Source organism: Lepisma saccharinum, chromosome 27, assembly GCF_977018435.1.
Source record: "Lepisma saccharinum chromosome 27, izLepSacc3.1, whole genome shotgun sequence".
Lineage (NCBI taxonomy): Eukaryota > Metazoa > Arthropoda > Insecta > Zygentoma > Lepismatidae > Lepisma > Lepisma saccharinum.
In genome coordinates, this window is record NC_139255.1 from 39,306,110 (window position 1) to 39,322,995 (window position 16,886).

The following is a 16,886-nucleotide window of genomic DNA, read 5'->3' on the forward strand; positions in this document are numbered from 1 at the left end:
AAGTTTTATTTCTCAGATTTAAAATTACATTCAGAATTAAAAGGGGTAATCTTCAGTAAAATTTAAGAATTTACTTTTCTTATTAGGTTATCCCCAATTTAAAACAGCATTTACAATAAGAACCATACATGTATGATGTATGTAACTAGATCATATTTTATAAATATAAACCCTGAATGATTCTTATATCTTATGCCTATATATATGTTCCAAATGCAATTTTACACTGTCTGTGCTTCCACGTGTTCACCAAACTGCAGCTTGTTAACAAAAATCTGCTCACTGTATACTCTTAAACTTGACTCTAATTTTCTGAATCCAAATTTCATATGCTAAAAGAATTGTTAGTAGTGTTTAGAATAGAATAGTCTATGATGGTTCCTCCCTGATATCAAATTTCTTCTTTAACAGTAATTGGCCGTGGTGGAGAGCAAATCAGCCGGCTTCAGAATGAGTCAGGGTGCAAGATTCAGATGGCTCCAGATAGCGGAGGACTTCCAGATAGAACTTGTACATTAACGGGTACAAGAGACTCAATAAGGTAAGTGAAGAGTTTGTGTGTTTCTATATTGATTGGTTTGTTTTCAGCCTGGATTTTTTTTAAAACTAATACAGTAGGTATACCAGAACAAGCATTGTCAAATGTTGGATGCCTGTTGTTGCTGTGCAGTCTTTCCACTAGCAATAGCAGAAATGTTTAGATTTGGATTAAATTACTCCTTTCTGTTTGTTGTTTGAACTTTAAACTTCCATTTTATGAACGTTGCCTTCATTTTTTAAAAAAATGAAGTTGCATATGCATAAATGCTTAAATCTTAATAGTGCTTCCTTCTGAAATTTGTGAGATTAAGGCTAAAGCAGAGTTAATGGGTGTAAGTTGTGAAATGCACAAAATCTTCCATTTTTTTAATTCATTTGTCACCCACACGAGAATTTTGTTTGTTAGAAAACATTGCACCAATACACTATTTAATGCCTCCGTGCCTGTGACTTGGTCAGTGCAGTTTTTTCTACCTGCGAGAGACTTGTCAACTGCAGAACAACCTTGTTTTGAATGCTCTTTTGCGCAGTTTTTTGCATGCTGCAACAGAAGAATGTAGGGCCAAGGCTACTTTTGCACAGTAAATATCCTGGAAATACAAAATTTTTCATTAATTTTAAAACATTGTTGGAAGAGCTGGATTTTGTGATGCAGCGATTATCTTGTGAAATTTATTACAACCAAACTGGTGGATTGCTATGATATAGTTGCTGTGAAAATTTATTAATATTCTGAACTGAATTGTAACAATTTTCAGGTGTCCTTAGTGGTTCAAAGTGGTATCTACTCTGTTCTAATAGAAAGTATTTCAACACTGTTGTCTTATGATAAAGGGCCTTGCCTTTGTCAGTTGAGACACATGGCCAAGTAATTCAGATCCCACATCAAACTCGTAGGGATTTAAGCATAAAATGCAGGCACAATTCAAACCTGAGTCCGACATACCATGCCATTGCTATACCAACTGACTACTGAGCCAGCCTTGGTTTTCCTGATTTTTCACTTCTGCTGTTTTACCTGTGTTAAATTTTGTCCTTTGGTGCTACTGCAAAGTGAACTGTTAGCTTTGAAACACTGATGTCAATGGCGACTTATTCTGTCCCAACTTGAAATTGTATGATGTCAGGTACTCTAGGTCCAATCCTGAGTAATCAGGGGTAAGAATCTGTGGTTATGATCATCATACTACAGCTTTCACTTAAGAAAGGTTTAGCAATTCATATGAAGTTTTACTACCTATATGTCAGCTTGGTGTAAAGCAGTCAGTGATGAGTTTGTCATTATGAATCACAAATTGAAATTTTTAGTAGCTCAAATCGTGGATTCATACAAGGAATATATGCTGTTCTATATATAAAATTTGATTTACATACTTGACAGATCTGTTAGTAGTTTCCCTCTTATTTTTGTTACTTTTGAATATGAAAAATATTACTGCTGTTTAATTATTAGCTGCACAGGCTGTTTTTCTTTCACTGTGGATGAGCATATGAAGGCCAAAATATTAAAACTTCCAGCACACTTAAGAAATTCCCTGTTCAATTTATTGTGAATATACAGAGCAGATGTTCCATTCGTATACCATAAGCTCGTCAACCAAAAGGTAAATTTAGGTATTTCCTCAAACTGTCGATCTTAATTTGGCTTTTTCTACTTCTCATAGTGCTAAGAATGTTAACTCACTCGTAAATACTAATATTTCAGTCGTGCTCGGGAGCTTATAATGAATATTGTACATCAACGGAGTAGAACGGAAGGTCCAGGAGGTGGCGGCGGCGGAGGAGGAGGAGGAGGAGGAATGTCTGATATGGGAGGAATGGGCAATCATGCTCAGGTAAGCACACTGGTAAGTTGTAGCATTCCTCTGGGATAAGATGTCTGCTGTATGTTATTTAATTTTAGTACATAAGATAAGTGTTTGTCAAAGTCTGTCCCTTTTATGATTTCTTGCTGCTGTATGACGAATAATTTATGCATGTGTTTTTGGTGATAATCATCAATACTATCATTACTCGGACATTTCTTGAAAATATGGATGGGATGGATTGGCACTTTATCTCTCTTCTGTCATCGGTAACATGGCTAATAATTTTATCTGCCAGATATTTCTTATACATCGCCTATAACTGCGAAATTCTAATTTTAAAATTATTACGGATATAAAGGTTTTTGAAAGTAAAAGGGACAAACTTTGGCAAGCCTTTATAGATTATAGTTAGCACATTAAAAAAAATATTACATTTATCCTTAATTCAGTACAAATAAGACCAGAGAAAAAGTTTACGCAGGTTTACCAGCAATCTTCAGTTTTCATCTAAAATTGACGTGACATGGAAAGTACACATGTAACCAGGATTAAATTATTTTCGAAAAGGCTACTCCTAGTGTGTCCCAGTCGAGCTGCACGAAATTTGCTGTCCGCCATTGGATCAAGTTGCACCGAAAGGTCTGGGCAATTTTGAAAACATATCCAAAAACCTGAAAGTCTTGGCAAAATGAGGGGGAACCTTGTTCATAAGCATAATTGAAACAGTAATACATTTAATTAAAATATTTTTTACTTGTTTTGTTGGAATTGAGAATTAGTGATATTATGATCCAATTTTGCCAACAATAAGAATTATCACATGCCTTTCAACATGAAGCCACAGTAGTCTTGTCAGTTAGAATTTCTCTGGTCTTGTCCCAGCAGAAAGTAGCTCTCTGGTTCACCCAGCCTCAATAAATTGGTACCCTGGGGGACGTAAAGGTGGTTGGAGCACTGTGCTGATCACCTCCAAAATGGCAAGAGATCAATGTGTGGGGCCCTATTGCCACATCCCCTAAATGTTCTTTCATGGCACAGGCAACTTTGTACTACCTTTCTACATAATGAAGCTAAGACTTATTCACGTGTGTACATGCTAGAGGACACATTCTCCGAATGCTGAATTTTTCGTTATCTTGTTTTCTGTTTCCTGGTATACCGAATAGTGGGTAGTGCCTAATAGTGTCTTCAAACCTGTAAGTACAGTTTCATGAGCTGAAAGTACACATGTAACCTCTAAAAATATGAGAGGGTGTTTTATTTCACCTCATTTCTTGCTCAAAATTTTCTTTGACACTTCATGTATATCAACACTTTCATGAATGTCCACATAACAGCGTAAGATAATTTGAAAAGTATGAAAAACGTTTGTGCTTCAAAGTCTTTTGTTGTTTAACGTCCTCTTCTGTCCAATGTTTTGAACTTGTTTTCCACATTCTTCCTCAGGAGCCCCAGGTGTTATTGGGCTACTTTAATTCCTGGAACCACTGACGAAGAACCTGGAAATAGGTCCAAATAACTATGTATGTACGTCCTTAGATTAGGTTTAGACTTCTTATGGACAGATTACATTAGGCACAGTTCATTACACACTCGCAACAGAGAACAGGAACAATTATGAAGTCACCATCTCCCAAAGAACATCATTTTTTTTTATTTAGCCATGAATCAAAAAGGATTTTAATTGTTTTGTCCTCACCCAGGTTGAAATTATGGTACCAGGACCCAAAGTTGGACTGATAATTGGTAAAGGAGGTGAAACAATTAAGACTCTTCAAGAGAAGTCTGGTGCAAAAATGGTCGTGATCCAGGATGGTCCACAGCAAGAACAAGAGAAACCTCTGAGAATTAGTGGAGATCCTCAAAAAGTAGAGGTAAGGAGGATACACCCTGTGATTTTTTACTGATAGTGTGCTTGACATCATATTTTAGTCTGTTCAACTGTGCGTAAGCCAGTTTTCCCACTAACCTGGAATGTCAATTAAGGCTGTACACTTGCAAATATGGAACTTTTTACAAGTTTAACAGTGATTTGCGACTAAAGTGTTAAAAATATGCTTTATCTAGTAACTAGGGCTAGTGTCATATTTCCACTTCAAGCTTATCACAGAATTATATTTGGGGGGAAGGGGGAGGATACATTGTCCTCAGTCGCAATGTAGCAACAAATTTTAAGTACGGTATGTGCCAAAATATGCAGTACTGAAACTCGCGCACCTCGAATACGCATGTGCATTTGTCGATGGGGCATAGCTCCAGCCGCTCGTGTTCTCAGCAGTGAAAAGGAAGTTATAACTCGCTAATACTGTGTATTTAGGGTTTCTTTCAGGATAAAGAAACTCACAGATGACAACAATGTAATGTTCGTCTTTTAATTTCAGTACTGTATATTTTGGTGCATACTATAGATCTGAGCCAATACCCATGCAGATTCCCACAGATACCAGTACCTGTAAATTGTAACAATTCAAAATACTTAAAAAAATAATAAATTGTCATTTTCTGGGGAAAGAAACTCGATAGCAAATTATTATACTGAAATGAAGTACGCGCTTACCTGTGAAACTGTTGAATTACATGATAGAAATCTACCAGCTTTGTTTGGAAATAGTCCTACTTTCACGTGCTTCCAATGTATTAAAAGTTCCATGTCTTCCCACAACGATGTTACAAAAATAATGAAAAATATGAAATTTGCAGTTTCCATAACATTGACACACTATGGAAGTGTTACAGGACATTTCTCTGGACCAAGATTCTCAGATTTGGGGAAAGTATTAGCCTATGTCGGTGTCACTTTCAGATCCTAATACTTGGCCTTCTAAAATGAAATAAAATTCTACATCGTTTTTCGGAATTAATTCTAAGAAAGTATTGTGTGGCATTTTTTTTAACTTGGAAAAGTGTTTACAGGTATCAGTGGTTAAATTTTAACTAATACATCACCATTGGCTCAGACTTAATTTTAAATTTCTTCACCCTGGTCCCTTGAGAAACGTAAACAGAGTTGGGGTAAGTGAAAACACTACAGAATTATCTGGAAATTTGATATATCTGAAAAAAATGTTTTTACATAAAAAGCATGTACTCTGTTATAGTTGTTAAACTGATAGGATGTGTTAGAAAAGTATTATAAACTTGTACCAATAAAGCTGCAGGTCTACTTAAAATAGTGCATTTTGTTTTATCAGCTCTTGAGGTTTGAACCAATGCAAATTCTAATCAATGCTTATGACTAGGGCTCGGGACTGTTATAACATATTTTTTATTTGGCATTGGATCGTGTACTGAGGCAAGATCTTGACATATGTGATGAAAATCAGCCGAAATAGACCAACTTGATCAAGCATATTTTGACATTTTTACCAATGTCGCTTTTTTACAACATATTTCTTCAATTTTCTCGTAATAAGACATATTACTGTATAATTTCATAATTGTCTTGCATATACTGTTATTTTATAATTTTCAATTTTTGACATAATTACATACATATTTTAGTTTTATAGGACATAACGTTCCGGGCCCTACTTATGACCCTACTCTTGCAGATGTTGCTTATGCCAACACTTCAGTGTTATAGAAATATATAGCATGAAGAACATGAAATATTAAAATAAGAGTATTACTAGATAGTCAACTAATCCTAGATTTTCTTGTTTTCATATGATACATTAAGAATATTAAATTCTTTCATTTTAAATATCTCTCTCTCTCTCTGTGTGGGGGGGAAGGTTAGGCACTAATATGGGCTGTACTATTTTTTCCTTTCATTCAGTACTACCAAGTGATAATACTCTTCTGACTCAATTTTGGAATTTATGTATTGATCAGTATTGTCAAAATTTATGAATTCTAATTACTGACTGAGCTTTGCTGATTTACATATTTCTTCTGTGCATTTGTGGGTGTAACATACATGTAGTGTTTGCAGAATGGGCTTAGTTTAGAGTTTTTCCCTGCATTTAATGCTAAACCTGCCCTTGCCTTGAATTACCAGAATTCATGAATAATTTTTGCTTTTATTTTTTCCTCTTCCAGTATGCAAAACAGCTTGTGTATGACCTGATAGCAGAGAAGGAAATGCAGGTAAATATTCACTTCAGCACTATTTATTTCGCCTTGTAATGCCTGATGAAAAAGGTATGACTTCTGTTAAAAGTTTTATGTATTGCTTGATTTACCAGCTAGGAATTTTACAGATTATAAAAGTTTGTCATTTTTTTTGTGCACTGCTTGCCTTTGGCATTTTTATGAAACTTACTTATGATGTGACATTAAGAATGTATTTTAATGTTATTGAAAGAGCATAAAAAATCACTTATATAGTAGAACCAGGCCTATTTGTCAATAAATGGATTAGTTCATATTGTTGGAAGTTGTGCCTGGAGGATGTATATTTTGGGTGCTATGCAGTTATAGTTGTAGGGTAGTTGAAGTACACTTATTTTCACATCCAGATTGTTATAATTTGAATAGGTATAAAGGTTACTTGTATGCTAAGGAAATTTGTGGTTAAATTGTTGCTCTGAAGAATGTAGCTTTATTGCTTAATACTTGTATCATGTGCTATTTTTAAGAATGATGAATAACATGCTTGCTTTGTCTATTTGGTTAGCTGCATAAGTAGGAGCAACTTGCATATTTTTTTTAAAAATAGGGTGTTGTCCCCAAGTGTGTTATGTAGTGGGAACTGTAGTTATGGTTCCCAACTATCCCTTCTCCAATACCTGCATTGGATGTTGGGAGCATGGTTTGCTTTTGTCCTTTGATAGTTTCGTTTCTCATCAGGCCTTTACCCGTGGTCAACGTGGGCCAAACCAAGGATTCAGTGAATACGGAGGTGGTCCCGATTCAGCAGAGGTAGGGGTTATAAGTATTGTTCAGTAATTGCAGCCGTTTCATGTTTTACATTGTTTCTCAGTAATGCAAATCTCCTTACATGCCCGAGTTTCCCACAAGTTTTGTGATGCTGAAGGAAATTTGTTTTTGTTTTGAAAATTGATTTCCTTCTCATTGAAATTGTGTATTAGCATGTTCATGCATCTGAAGGAGTGTTGTCTGTGGTGCAGTTTAATGTTCTGGCATTCATTTTGTGCAACACTCCATTCTGCATGTTTTATATTCTCTAATTATATAAATTATTTATTATCTAAGGAAACCCGTGCATGTACATTCAGAAGTTTTTGACTTAGGATTATGTGACTATTGAAAGAAGCATGAAGTTAAGGATGCAATACAACATTCAATTGATTGCCCATAAACCCTTTTAGGTTTTTTACATATGTACGTGTAGCATGTAGAGATGGCCAAACATAATTTTATGTGATACTTTTCGCTCCCAAAATTGGATATTTTCATATTCAGATTATACAATTATCTGAAATACTCGAATGTATTCATTCTCTGGGCAGTTTATTTATCTGTTTTGGGGCTCTTTGCATATTGTCACATTCAGTCTACTGTGTGGATTCTCTCAAAGTCCTCTTCCAATCTGTCTGTAACATTGTTTGATGTCCCAATCCTTTACATGGTAATTATTTTTTTAATTCCAGACCATTCTTACCAGAATAACTTACTGGACTTGATAAAGTAAATAGCAATTTGCATACATAAGTTATCTCAATACTTTGATATCAGGAATGACCGTATTAGTCTGATGTCCAGATAGCTGTATTATCCAAATTATCTGTTGCATCTGAAATGGTTATCAGATATTTTGAAATCCGGATTTTCTATTTTCTCTTAGGGTAGTTTCTTAAGCTCAACAATTTTCTTTGAGGCAATCAACCTATGAGTGAAACAGCCAAGTCCGGATATATTGAAAATACACCCAGATGCCTGAAAACTTAAAAATCTTTTTCTTTTCCAAGATTAAGAAATGGAAAGAAATTTGCACTTTTTCTTGAGCAGCTTCTTGATGAAAGATGTTCTACATAAAAATGTTTGAATAGTGTTGAATAAACTCATTAAATAGCAAGTGAATTTTAACATTCAAAACGTGGTTGAAACTCCACCAAAAGATCTGCAAGTCTACTTTAAAATTGTCTAAATTACCTGTAGAAACCCAGGAATTTAGTTTTGGACACCATTAGGAAGTAAGGGAATGTAAAATGCAGAATCCATGTGAATATTTATTGAGTGCAACAAATAAGCTATTTCACAACTTCCTCCTTTTTTCATATATTAGTGATATCAATTTATTTTAAGAAATAGTGTAAGATGTTTTATTTTAAGTGAAATGCTACTTTGCATAAAAGTAACCCTTCCCTGAACATGAAAATACAGTAATTACATGCATGTCATAACTGCAGTTGTATTAGTTTTCATTTTGGACTTTTTTTATTACCAGTTACATGGCCTGAAGGTGCAATAGTTCATTTAGAATGTGATTTGGAGATGTACGTTTGTACACACACACTTAACTTGCTGTATATGTAAACACGTTAATGGTGGATAGAATTGAATTTACTTAAGAGTAGTTTTGTCATTTTGCTTTGTTTTATGTATTCATATGGAGCTGCCTGCCTCTGGGGCAGTTCTGATCTGAGTATGAGAGTGCTCTCCTAAATTTCATCTAATCATTCATTCATTGTTGTTATAGTTAACCAAAAGTTGCTTAAAAGCAATGCTAAACATGGCAGGAATGCACCTCGTACCTTTTGAACTCTCAATATCCAATAATAAACGTTTGTGTATTGTCACATTGTTTGTTAAAAACAATGTGTGTCCCCAGAATGTTTTCGTGTATGTGCACATCGTAATCCACATCTGTGAGTTTACTCCTGAAAAACTGAAGAGCATAAGTGGACTTCAAAGTAGGACTCCTGAAGGTGTTATGTCCTTAAAGTAAGCAATGTTTCACAATGGTACCTTTAAAATGGAGAAATCATGCCATCTTTTGCTTTGAAAGACATTCACCATTCAAAATATTTTGTTTGTATTTTTTTTTAATTTTACAAACAAATCTCAATGTTTTGCAATTACAGTGGAAGGCTGATTTTTCCAGATTCCTAATTTCTCCATGTTGTTTTACTTTCAAGGTCCCAAAAAAAGTGACATTTTAAAAACTTCCTTTAAATTTTACATGTTCCTACATTCGAAGTTCTTTAGTGTGCCCTGAAAAACACATAATCAAGGTTGCACTGTAGTAGGATAGTAATTTGTACTTGTACATGTAAGATTTTTTTTATTATTTAAGGATTAAGATTACTATTTTCAGATTTACATGTTTGTCTTGTTAGCAGTAGCATGTTAAAATGTGATATACAGTGGAACCTCAAAAGTTTTTCAAGGGACGAAGCTGGAAAATCAAAATGCAGGAAAATGTAAAATCAAGGAAAGTTTTAAAACATTTTATGTTTGGGAGTGTGAAACCGGAAACTTAAAATTGGGGTTCCACTATATACTCGTATATACACATTGGAATCTTGAATTTATCTTCCCAGATTTTACATTTTCATGCGTTATACATTCAACGTTGATGGTCCCAACATGGCAAAATTTTATAAAATTTTTCTGGATTTCAAGTTTTCCTACTCTGGTGTCCTGAAAAATGTAAAATCGATGTTCCACTCTATTAGGTATTGCTATTCTTCCAAATAAATATGTGGTAAAGTAATGTACCAGATTATTATATTTTCTTGATCTTATGCAATTTTTAAATGTCGACTAATGCATACCCGTGCCAAACAAAATGCTTATGTGCAAAAAGATTATTTTTTTTACTATAACATGTCTGCTATTTGCACTGGTGATGGACAACTACATATAACAAGTTTCAGCAAAACTTTAAAAATTGTTATTTTAGTGGCATTTTGCTGGGCTTTTGTGTGTAGAGCTATGGGTTAATCACTATCATCTACGAATAGACTTAGAATAGGTGGTGTAGCATTTCATTTGTCATAGTCTATTGATAGCACTTTTCTAATTAGTTCTTTTTTTGAGGTGAAATGTTTGGATCTCCTACAAAGTTCGTTCACAAAGGTCTGTTACTAACATTCCACTGACTGCTTCTGTAGTGCATTTCAAAACACAGGCATCATTGGCATCTTGTAACACTGCATGATCTGTAGGAGACTGGACCACTGCTTTCATGCCACTGATCTGAAACTCATCATATCTCCCGAGTGCATTGTAATCTGAAACACTCTTTTAACACCACGAATTGCCCATCAGCATTATTTCTCTGCCTTGTGACTGTAGTTGGGCAAAAAGAGAAAAAGAGGGGCTTACAGAAACCCAAATCGGACACAAATAACCACATATGGATCAAAAGAACCACTCATACTAAACTCCTTTTATATATATTTATACAGCACCGTACTTACGCGTGTATAATGCGCACCCTGCTTTTTGATAGGGAAAGCAACAATTATCCCATATATAATTCGCAGTACAATTGAGGTTCAAGAAATTGCTTCCTAAGTTTTAGGTTGTAAACCTGTTGCTATACCGATCAAGAGCAAAGGACATCATACCTATTCAAGGAGTCACCTGTTTCTGTGTGGACCATGAGGAGAATATACTCTTGTGCATACAATGAGATTCCAACTCATGCCCCCCCCCCCCCCCCTCTCCCTCCACTGTGTTTAGCACCCCAAGATTCACTTCTGGAACCACCTTGTTTATTGGGTTGTAGAAGAAAGATCAAAATTATGTTATGGATTTGCAACGGTCAGGAAGTTATTTTCTATTTGTCATCCAACAAATACCATTGTGATACACATCCTGCATGACGTGAGGTGTGTGCACAAATTCCACCAATATTGCACCTCTTTTCTCGGTGTCACAAAACATGTTACAATGTGAAAAATCATGGGAAATGACCAGACTTGTGGTTTTTAAAATTATAATTACTTGCTCAAGAAACCAAACCGGGTAATTTGTATTGGCACCTGTTAATATATACATGTTATATGCAGTGACATAGTGAAAACATGTGTAATTCCATGGGGCTGTCCGAATTCACAGTTTTTGGGCGCAAACATTTTGGAAATAAGTGCGCATTATACATGAGTAAATATGGTAAATAAATTTCCTTTTTTACCCTACCCCTTGTCCCTTTCATCATCCCTTAATATTTGGATTGTGGAAAGGGAATAACTAAAAAAAAAAAAAAAAAAAAAGCATTCAGTAACAATTGGCTATTCCCTAACTAGCCTGCCCCACCTTACCCATAAATGAAAATGCTTTGTTGAATAACATGAAAAGATGTTATCTGTATTAATAATGTGTTGCTTTTGTGTGATAAGGTTCCTGTCCCACGGGCAGCGGTGGGTGTTGTCATTGGAAAGGGTGGTGACATGATTAAGAAGATACAGACTGAGACTGGAGCGCGGGTGCAGTTCCAGCAAGATTGTGACGATGGCCCTGGGGACAGGAGGTGTCTCTTAACAGGGCAGCCAGACCAAATAGAACAGGCTAGGAGACGGATTGAAGACCTCATCGACAGTGTGTTGGTAAGCAGTTACACACCTCCTGTAACCATTGCGAATGAAAGCAGATGGTCTTCATTCTTGGGAGGGCAACAGTAGTGTCGGGGAGACCTTATTGTGTGTGCCACAAATTCAGAATTCGCATGACAAAAAAGAAAAGGAAATAAAGTGAGACATGCTTGTTGCCTCGGATGACACGATGGCTTCGAAATTTTGCTTCATGCCCAAAAGTCAGTGGAATGTTTCAGAGCTTTTTCATTTTGTTTCGGTATTGTCATTTGGAATCCAGAATGTCTGCCAATGATTATGGGAATGTGGTGAGGCAGTCCCTGAAATTTGATGTGGACGTACCTGGGGGAAGGGGGGTAAATGTTTAGTTTACCACATTACCAGTTTCTTTTCGTCTTTCTCCCTCCTTGCACAAAGAGGATTGTCTTCAACTCCACAGTTTAAGTGGTGCTGATATTTCAGTCTGAAATGTGTAGCCAGAAACAAAGTGAAGAATGGATTTTGGATCATGCTTCTGGTAAAGTGCTTCTGAGAATGGAAGGTAAGACAGTGGCTACTACTTCATTCCTGTAAGCGTGCAAAACTGTTTTTGATCATTATCTTATAGTGTTAAAGCTAGAATTAGCACTATAGTTATATTCTCCTATAACAACATACGTTAAGTAATAGACAATTACTAAAGCAAGCAAGCAAGCATGTCGTTCGTTATTATTGAAATAGCACATGATATAGAGGTCATAAAATATCATAAATGCTTATTCTGAAGATCCAGGTAATGGAATAGTGGCATAAGTCTGTAATGATATATATAATAAACTCTAGTTATAGAAACTGAAGCTCTAGAAGTGTGTGGGCGCATGCACATGCATGTGTATGGCACAGAGGGGTGCGATATAATATGTTGGGAGTAAATTGAATAAATATACACATTATGATGTATCTTAGTATACATGTTATAGATTTTTTAGTACTTAAGTTAAAATAATGTAGGCTGCTAATGTACCTGTGATTTATATCTAGTAAATAATTTTGCAGTGAAATATAGTGTTGAAGCAAAAGTAATCACATGGTAAATACATCATTACCACTATGTGATTATTTGATCAGCTTGGTTGTATTAAAGACTTCTTGAAACCGATGCATGCCAGGTTTCAGTATTAAAATAATAATTTATTAACTTAAGGAGATTACAATTGAAGCAAACTGTATAAATCAGTGATTTTTGTTTTCTTCATTATTGTTGTAACAGTTACAAAGTTTTTCTCTTGTGTGCTGTACCACAAAACTGTTTTTTTTAACAATGGTTGCAAAAGTCTAGCTTTATCATTAATATACCGGTTGAAAATTTAAAATGAAACAATTTAAAAAAAATTATGCACTAAACTGATTTCCTCTTTTTTATCATTATACATGTGAAAAATGTGATTTAGGCAAGAATGCCTAACCTGTGAAAGCCTCTTGGTAAAAAATGAGTAATGATTAGGGGCATGCATATTTCGTTTTTGACGAAAAAACGAAATTTGAAAAAAACGCATTGTTTGTGTTAATTTTTCATGTTTTTGAAAGGTGTGAGATGCATTTTGTGACCATGTTTTGTCACGAAATAATGTGAAATGAACTGCAAAAAGCGAAATTAACTCTTAAACACGAAATTTAGGGTTTATTCACAGACGCGACACCTTCAGAGGTCTGAATTATCCTGAGAGTTATGCAATTCCCGGAAAAATGATTAATTCTGTTAATATTGGAGAAACAAAACTTGACTCCTTTACACAGAAATAAATTTAATACTCTGATAACTACATAAATGGGTTGTTAGAAGTGAAATGTTAATTCTGTGGAATAAGTGTAGTTTTTAAATCAAATTTAGGATTATATTCACAATTTTAAAACCAAAATGCCATTTTATATTGCATTTTTTATGTGATTATTCACCGCTATAACACCGATATTTTATTTTATTTACCGCTTTTGAACCCGAAATTGACTCAGTTTTTATACTGAAATTTTGCTTTTTTATTAACCAAAACTATGTGCCTCTAGTAATGATGTATGCAGTTCTAGCTTTAAGAGATAATGTGACATAAGATCATGATTGCAACATTGTCTCTATCGCAATAAATGCATTTGCACAAACATTGAACACAACTCTTAAATTCTCTTGGAAAAAATTGAGGTGGGCATTGTTTGTTGTACGTATTTCTTCACAACCACCTTAGGCCTGAGACAAGCCTGATTTTTCATCTCCGGATCATAAAGATATGCCCAAATTTCATCCGGTCATCATATCAGGAGATAACTTGTCTTGATTGGCTGCAAGCTCTTCCAACAGATTAGAGCAGATATCCACTCTTCTTCACTTTATTTTGGGTGTCGACTGGTACCAACTTTGCAAACACTTTACAAAACTTCCCGAGAGGCATGAAATAAGGAAAACGTATATTATACATGAAAGTTGCACACACACGTGAACTATTTTACAACATAATTGCCATCTAAATTCATGAGGCATTTGTCATAGTGAACGCACTTTCTTCTGTATACCCTCGTCGCCACCATTCTCAAACACCATCCATCAGCTCCTAATTTTGGTACCCATCTTGCACAAAACTTGATAACCCAGCCTCACAATCTGTCTCATAGAGGGGGTTGCCCAATTTCAGGAAATTCTTGACACTTTGTGTACTGTATATTGTGAAGCGGCAGTATTCGTAAACCATGTTATCCACTCATTCAAGGTCATCCAGCACGATAGACTGTCTTCCTTGTCCACCTTAATGACACACATGAGTTCTTCCCTCTTGAAATTTCCGGCACCATTTCCTGACAAACCTTCTCTCCATGCATGACACTCATTCTACAAATGATTTCAAGCTTCCAGCTGCACTATGGGCTTGCACCTGCAAAAACCATGTTACACCATTAACCTCGGGAGTGTGTCTTGTACCAGCAATTGTTTTCTGCCCACTACACACCAAGCACTAAACACTGTGACCAACAACTTGACATGCCGTGAGTCAACACGTGACAGCTTATTTCTGTTCATGCACCTTCATCAGACATTTTTACAATATTATAACTGCAACATTAATGAAACTAAGAATAAATGTCCGATGGAGGAAGTGTGTTTTCTTCCGAAAGGTTGTCAAATTTTGTGTTTATAACCTTGTACGAACCGTAAACTACAGGACAAATAATTCTACAATACAAGCAACGGCAATACGTATATAAACATATTTTTCGGCCGATTTCCTTCAATTTTTCACGGTTCCTGGGAAAAGTGTCATTACTTAGAGAGGGTCGTTATATTCGGGGACGTAGATTCGAGAGTTGACTGTAATTGACTTCCATAGATTATCAGTTTTTTGTTTTTGCAGGATGACAGGAGTCTTAGAACTGCAAAGTCACTTTGATAATCTTTAGATACTTCTTGGAGAAAAAAACAATTAAAATCTTGCGTTGTTGCTTCGAAGGACATTTCCAAAATGAGTTTGTTAAATGTAGTAACAATATATATATTATTTTGACATTCCAGTATGTCATATCTTCATATGCATATAAATAAACAAAAAAGAGAGAACTATTTGTATATTTGCCATGTGGGTCTGGTTTTGTTTCAAACCAGCCATCCTGAAATGGTTAAATTTGTTTGAATGTAACCGTTTTAAGATGTAGGACCATATCGTCTGTTGCTCAGACAACAGCTGAACCTAAATAGAAATCACTCCATGCTCCTCTATGTTGGTGCCACTTCCTTGCTTCGGCATGGAGTCAAAAACATACGCAAAGTTGTCTGGCTGTTATCATAAATTGGATGTTTTTAGTAAAAAAAATTCCCAGAGACATATATAATATTTGCGAATTATGTTCACTAATAACTGTTAACGATATTCATTCCAGCGCAGGGACAATGAGATGGGAAGAGGACGAGGTCGAGGTGGGCCTCCACCACCTTTTGATAGAATGGGTCGCGGAGGACCAGGGGGGGAGTATGGTCCCGGACCAGGAGGGCCCGGTGGTTGGGACAGAAGACCAGGAGGAATGCAGCCACCCAACCAAATGGGTGACAAGCAAGAAGTTACTTTCACTGTACCTGCAGCCAAGTGTGGAATAATAATTGGTAGAGGTGTGTAGATACAAGTTTTTTTTAATATTTAAAATATGCTGTTACCTATTTCATACATGTTTGCGTAACATAAAAAAAAATACAGTATTGCGGAGAACCTTATGATTGGTTGTGAACCTTTGACCATTTTTGTGCATTAATGCCAATGTATAGAACTCAAAAATATGTACTGTTATCATCTCGGTTATCATTTCTGGTCCCATTGAAAGGGGGGGGGGGTGTTCCTGCGGCATTAGTTCTTTACCAACAATTCCAGCCGGCCTCCATGAATGAAATGCATAGGAATATTGGCCATCACTTATGCTACAACCTAGTTATTGATTGGGAAGTCTGTAATGTATTGGTAAACCCATTGCTCTCATATATCTATAAATAGGCTATAATGTAGCACAAATTTGCCATTGAATTATTTTTATGAATAAAAGTGTATTTAATATAACTGTTCTTGTAAGTACCGTATTTACAAGTTAATTACATGCAATTCCACAAAAGTTCACATTGTGCATGCACAAACACGGTTAATACTGAAATACATATTTTTTTTCTGAGACTAAAATACAGTACCCTTACAGTAATAAATTATTTGTTCTTATTGTGCATCATGAGATATTGAAAATTATTTTTTAAAAAAAATTCTTGTATGTACGCATTGCTTGCATTGTAGAATTATTTTCCTGTAATTTTTTTATCTGAAATAAAAATAAAACAGACTGCTTCTTTTCAGTTAGGTTGCTATATTACAACAATGTAACATTGACAACATCCATTATATAATGGATTCTTTTTGTTTAAAAAATTGCTAACGATTGTTATAACTATATCTTCAGTCAAAATGAAAAGAAATGTCTGATGAAGGGAGCGTGTGTTCTCCTGAAACATCACAACGAAAAACTGTTTTCTTATGCTTGTAATAACCGTAAACTACAGGAAAATAATTATTAAAAATGTATTAGCATCATGCCAATA

General features: G+C 35.3%; 1 protein-coding gene across 8 annotated transcripts in view; it reads left to right on the top strand.

Annotated features, from left to right (window-relative positions):
• The window catches only part of LOC145980004 (far upstream element-binding protein 1-like), a 70,982-nt gene that overhangs the window by 25,505 nt on the left and 28,591 nt on the right, over window positions 1-16,886 (top strand). For 6 of the 8 annotated variants that reach the window (XR_014440822.1, XM_083112950.1, XM_083112952.1 and 3 more), the window contains 7 exons: window positions 412-541; window positions 2,246-2,387; window positions 4,052-4,222; window positions 6,390-6,437; window positions 7,140-7,211; window positions 11,603-11,809; window positions 15,695-15,920. Coding sequence is in view for 7 of the 8 variants with exons in the window: in XM_083112950.1 (XP_082969076.1) it covers window positions 412-541; window positions 2,246-2,387; window positions 4,052-4,222; window positions 6,390-6,437; window positions 7,140-7,211; window positions 11,603-11,809; window positions 15,695-15,920 (996 nt within the window). In the remaining variant the exon portion in view is untranslated. The remainder of the gene's footprint in view (window positions 1-411; window positions 542-2,245; window positions 2,388-4,051; window positions 4,223-6,389; window positions 6,438-7,139; window positions 7,212-11,602; window positions 11,810-15,694; window positions 15,921-16,886) is intronic. The other 2 variants (XM_083112953.1, XM_083112955.1) reach the window with 2 other exon arrangements.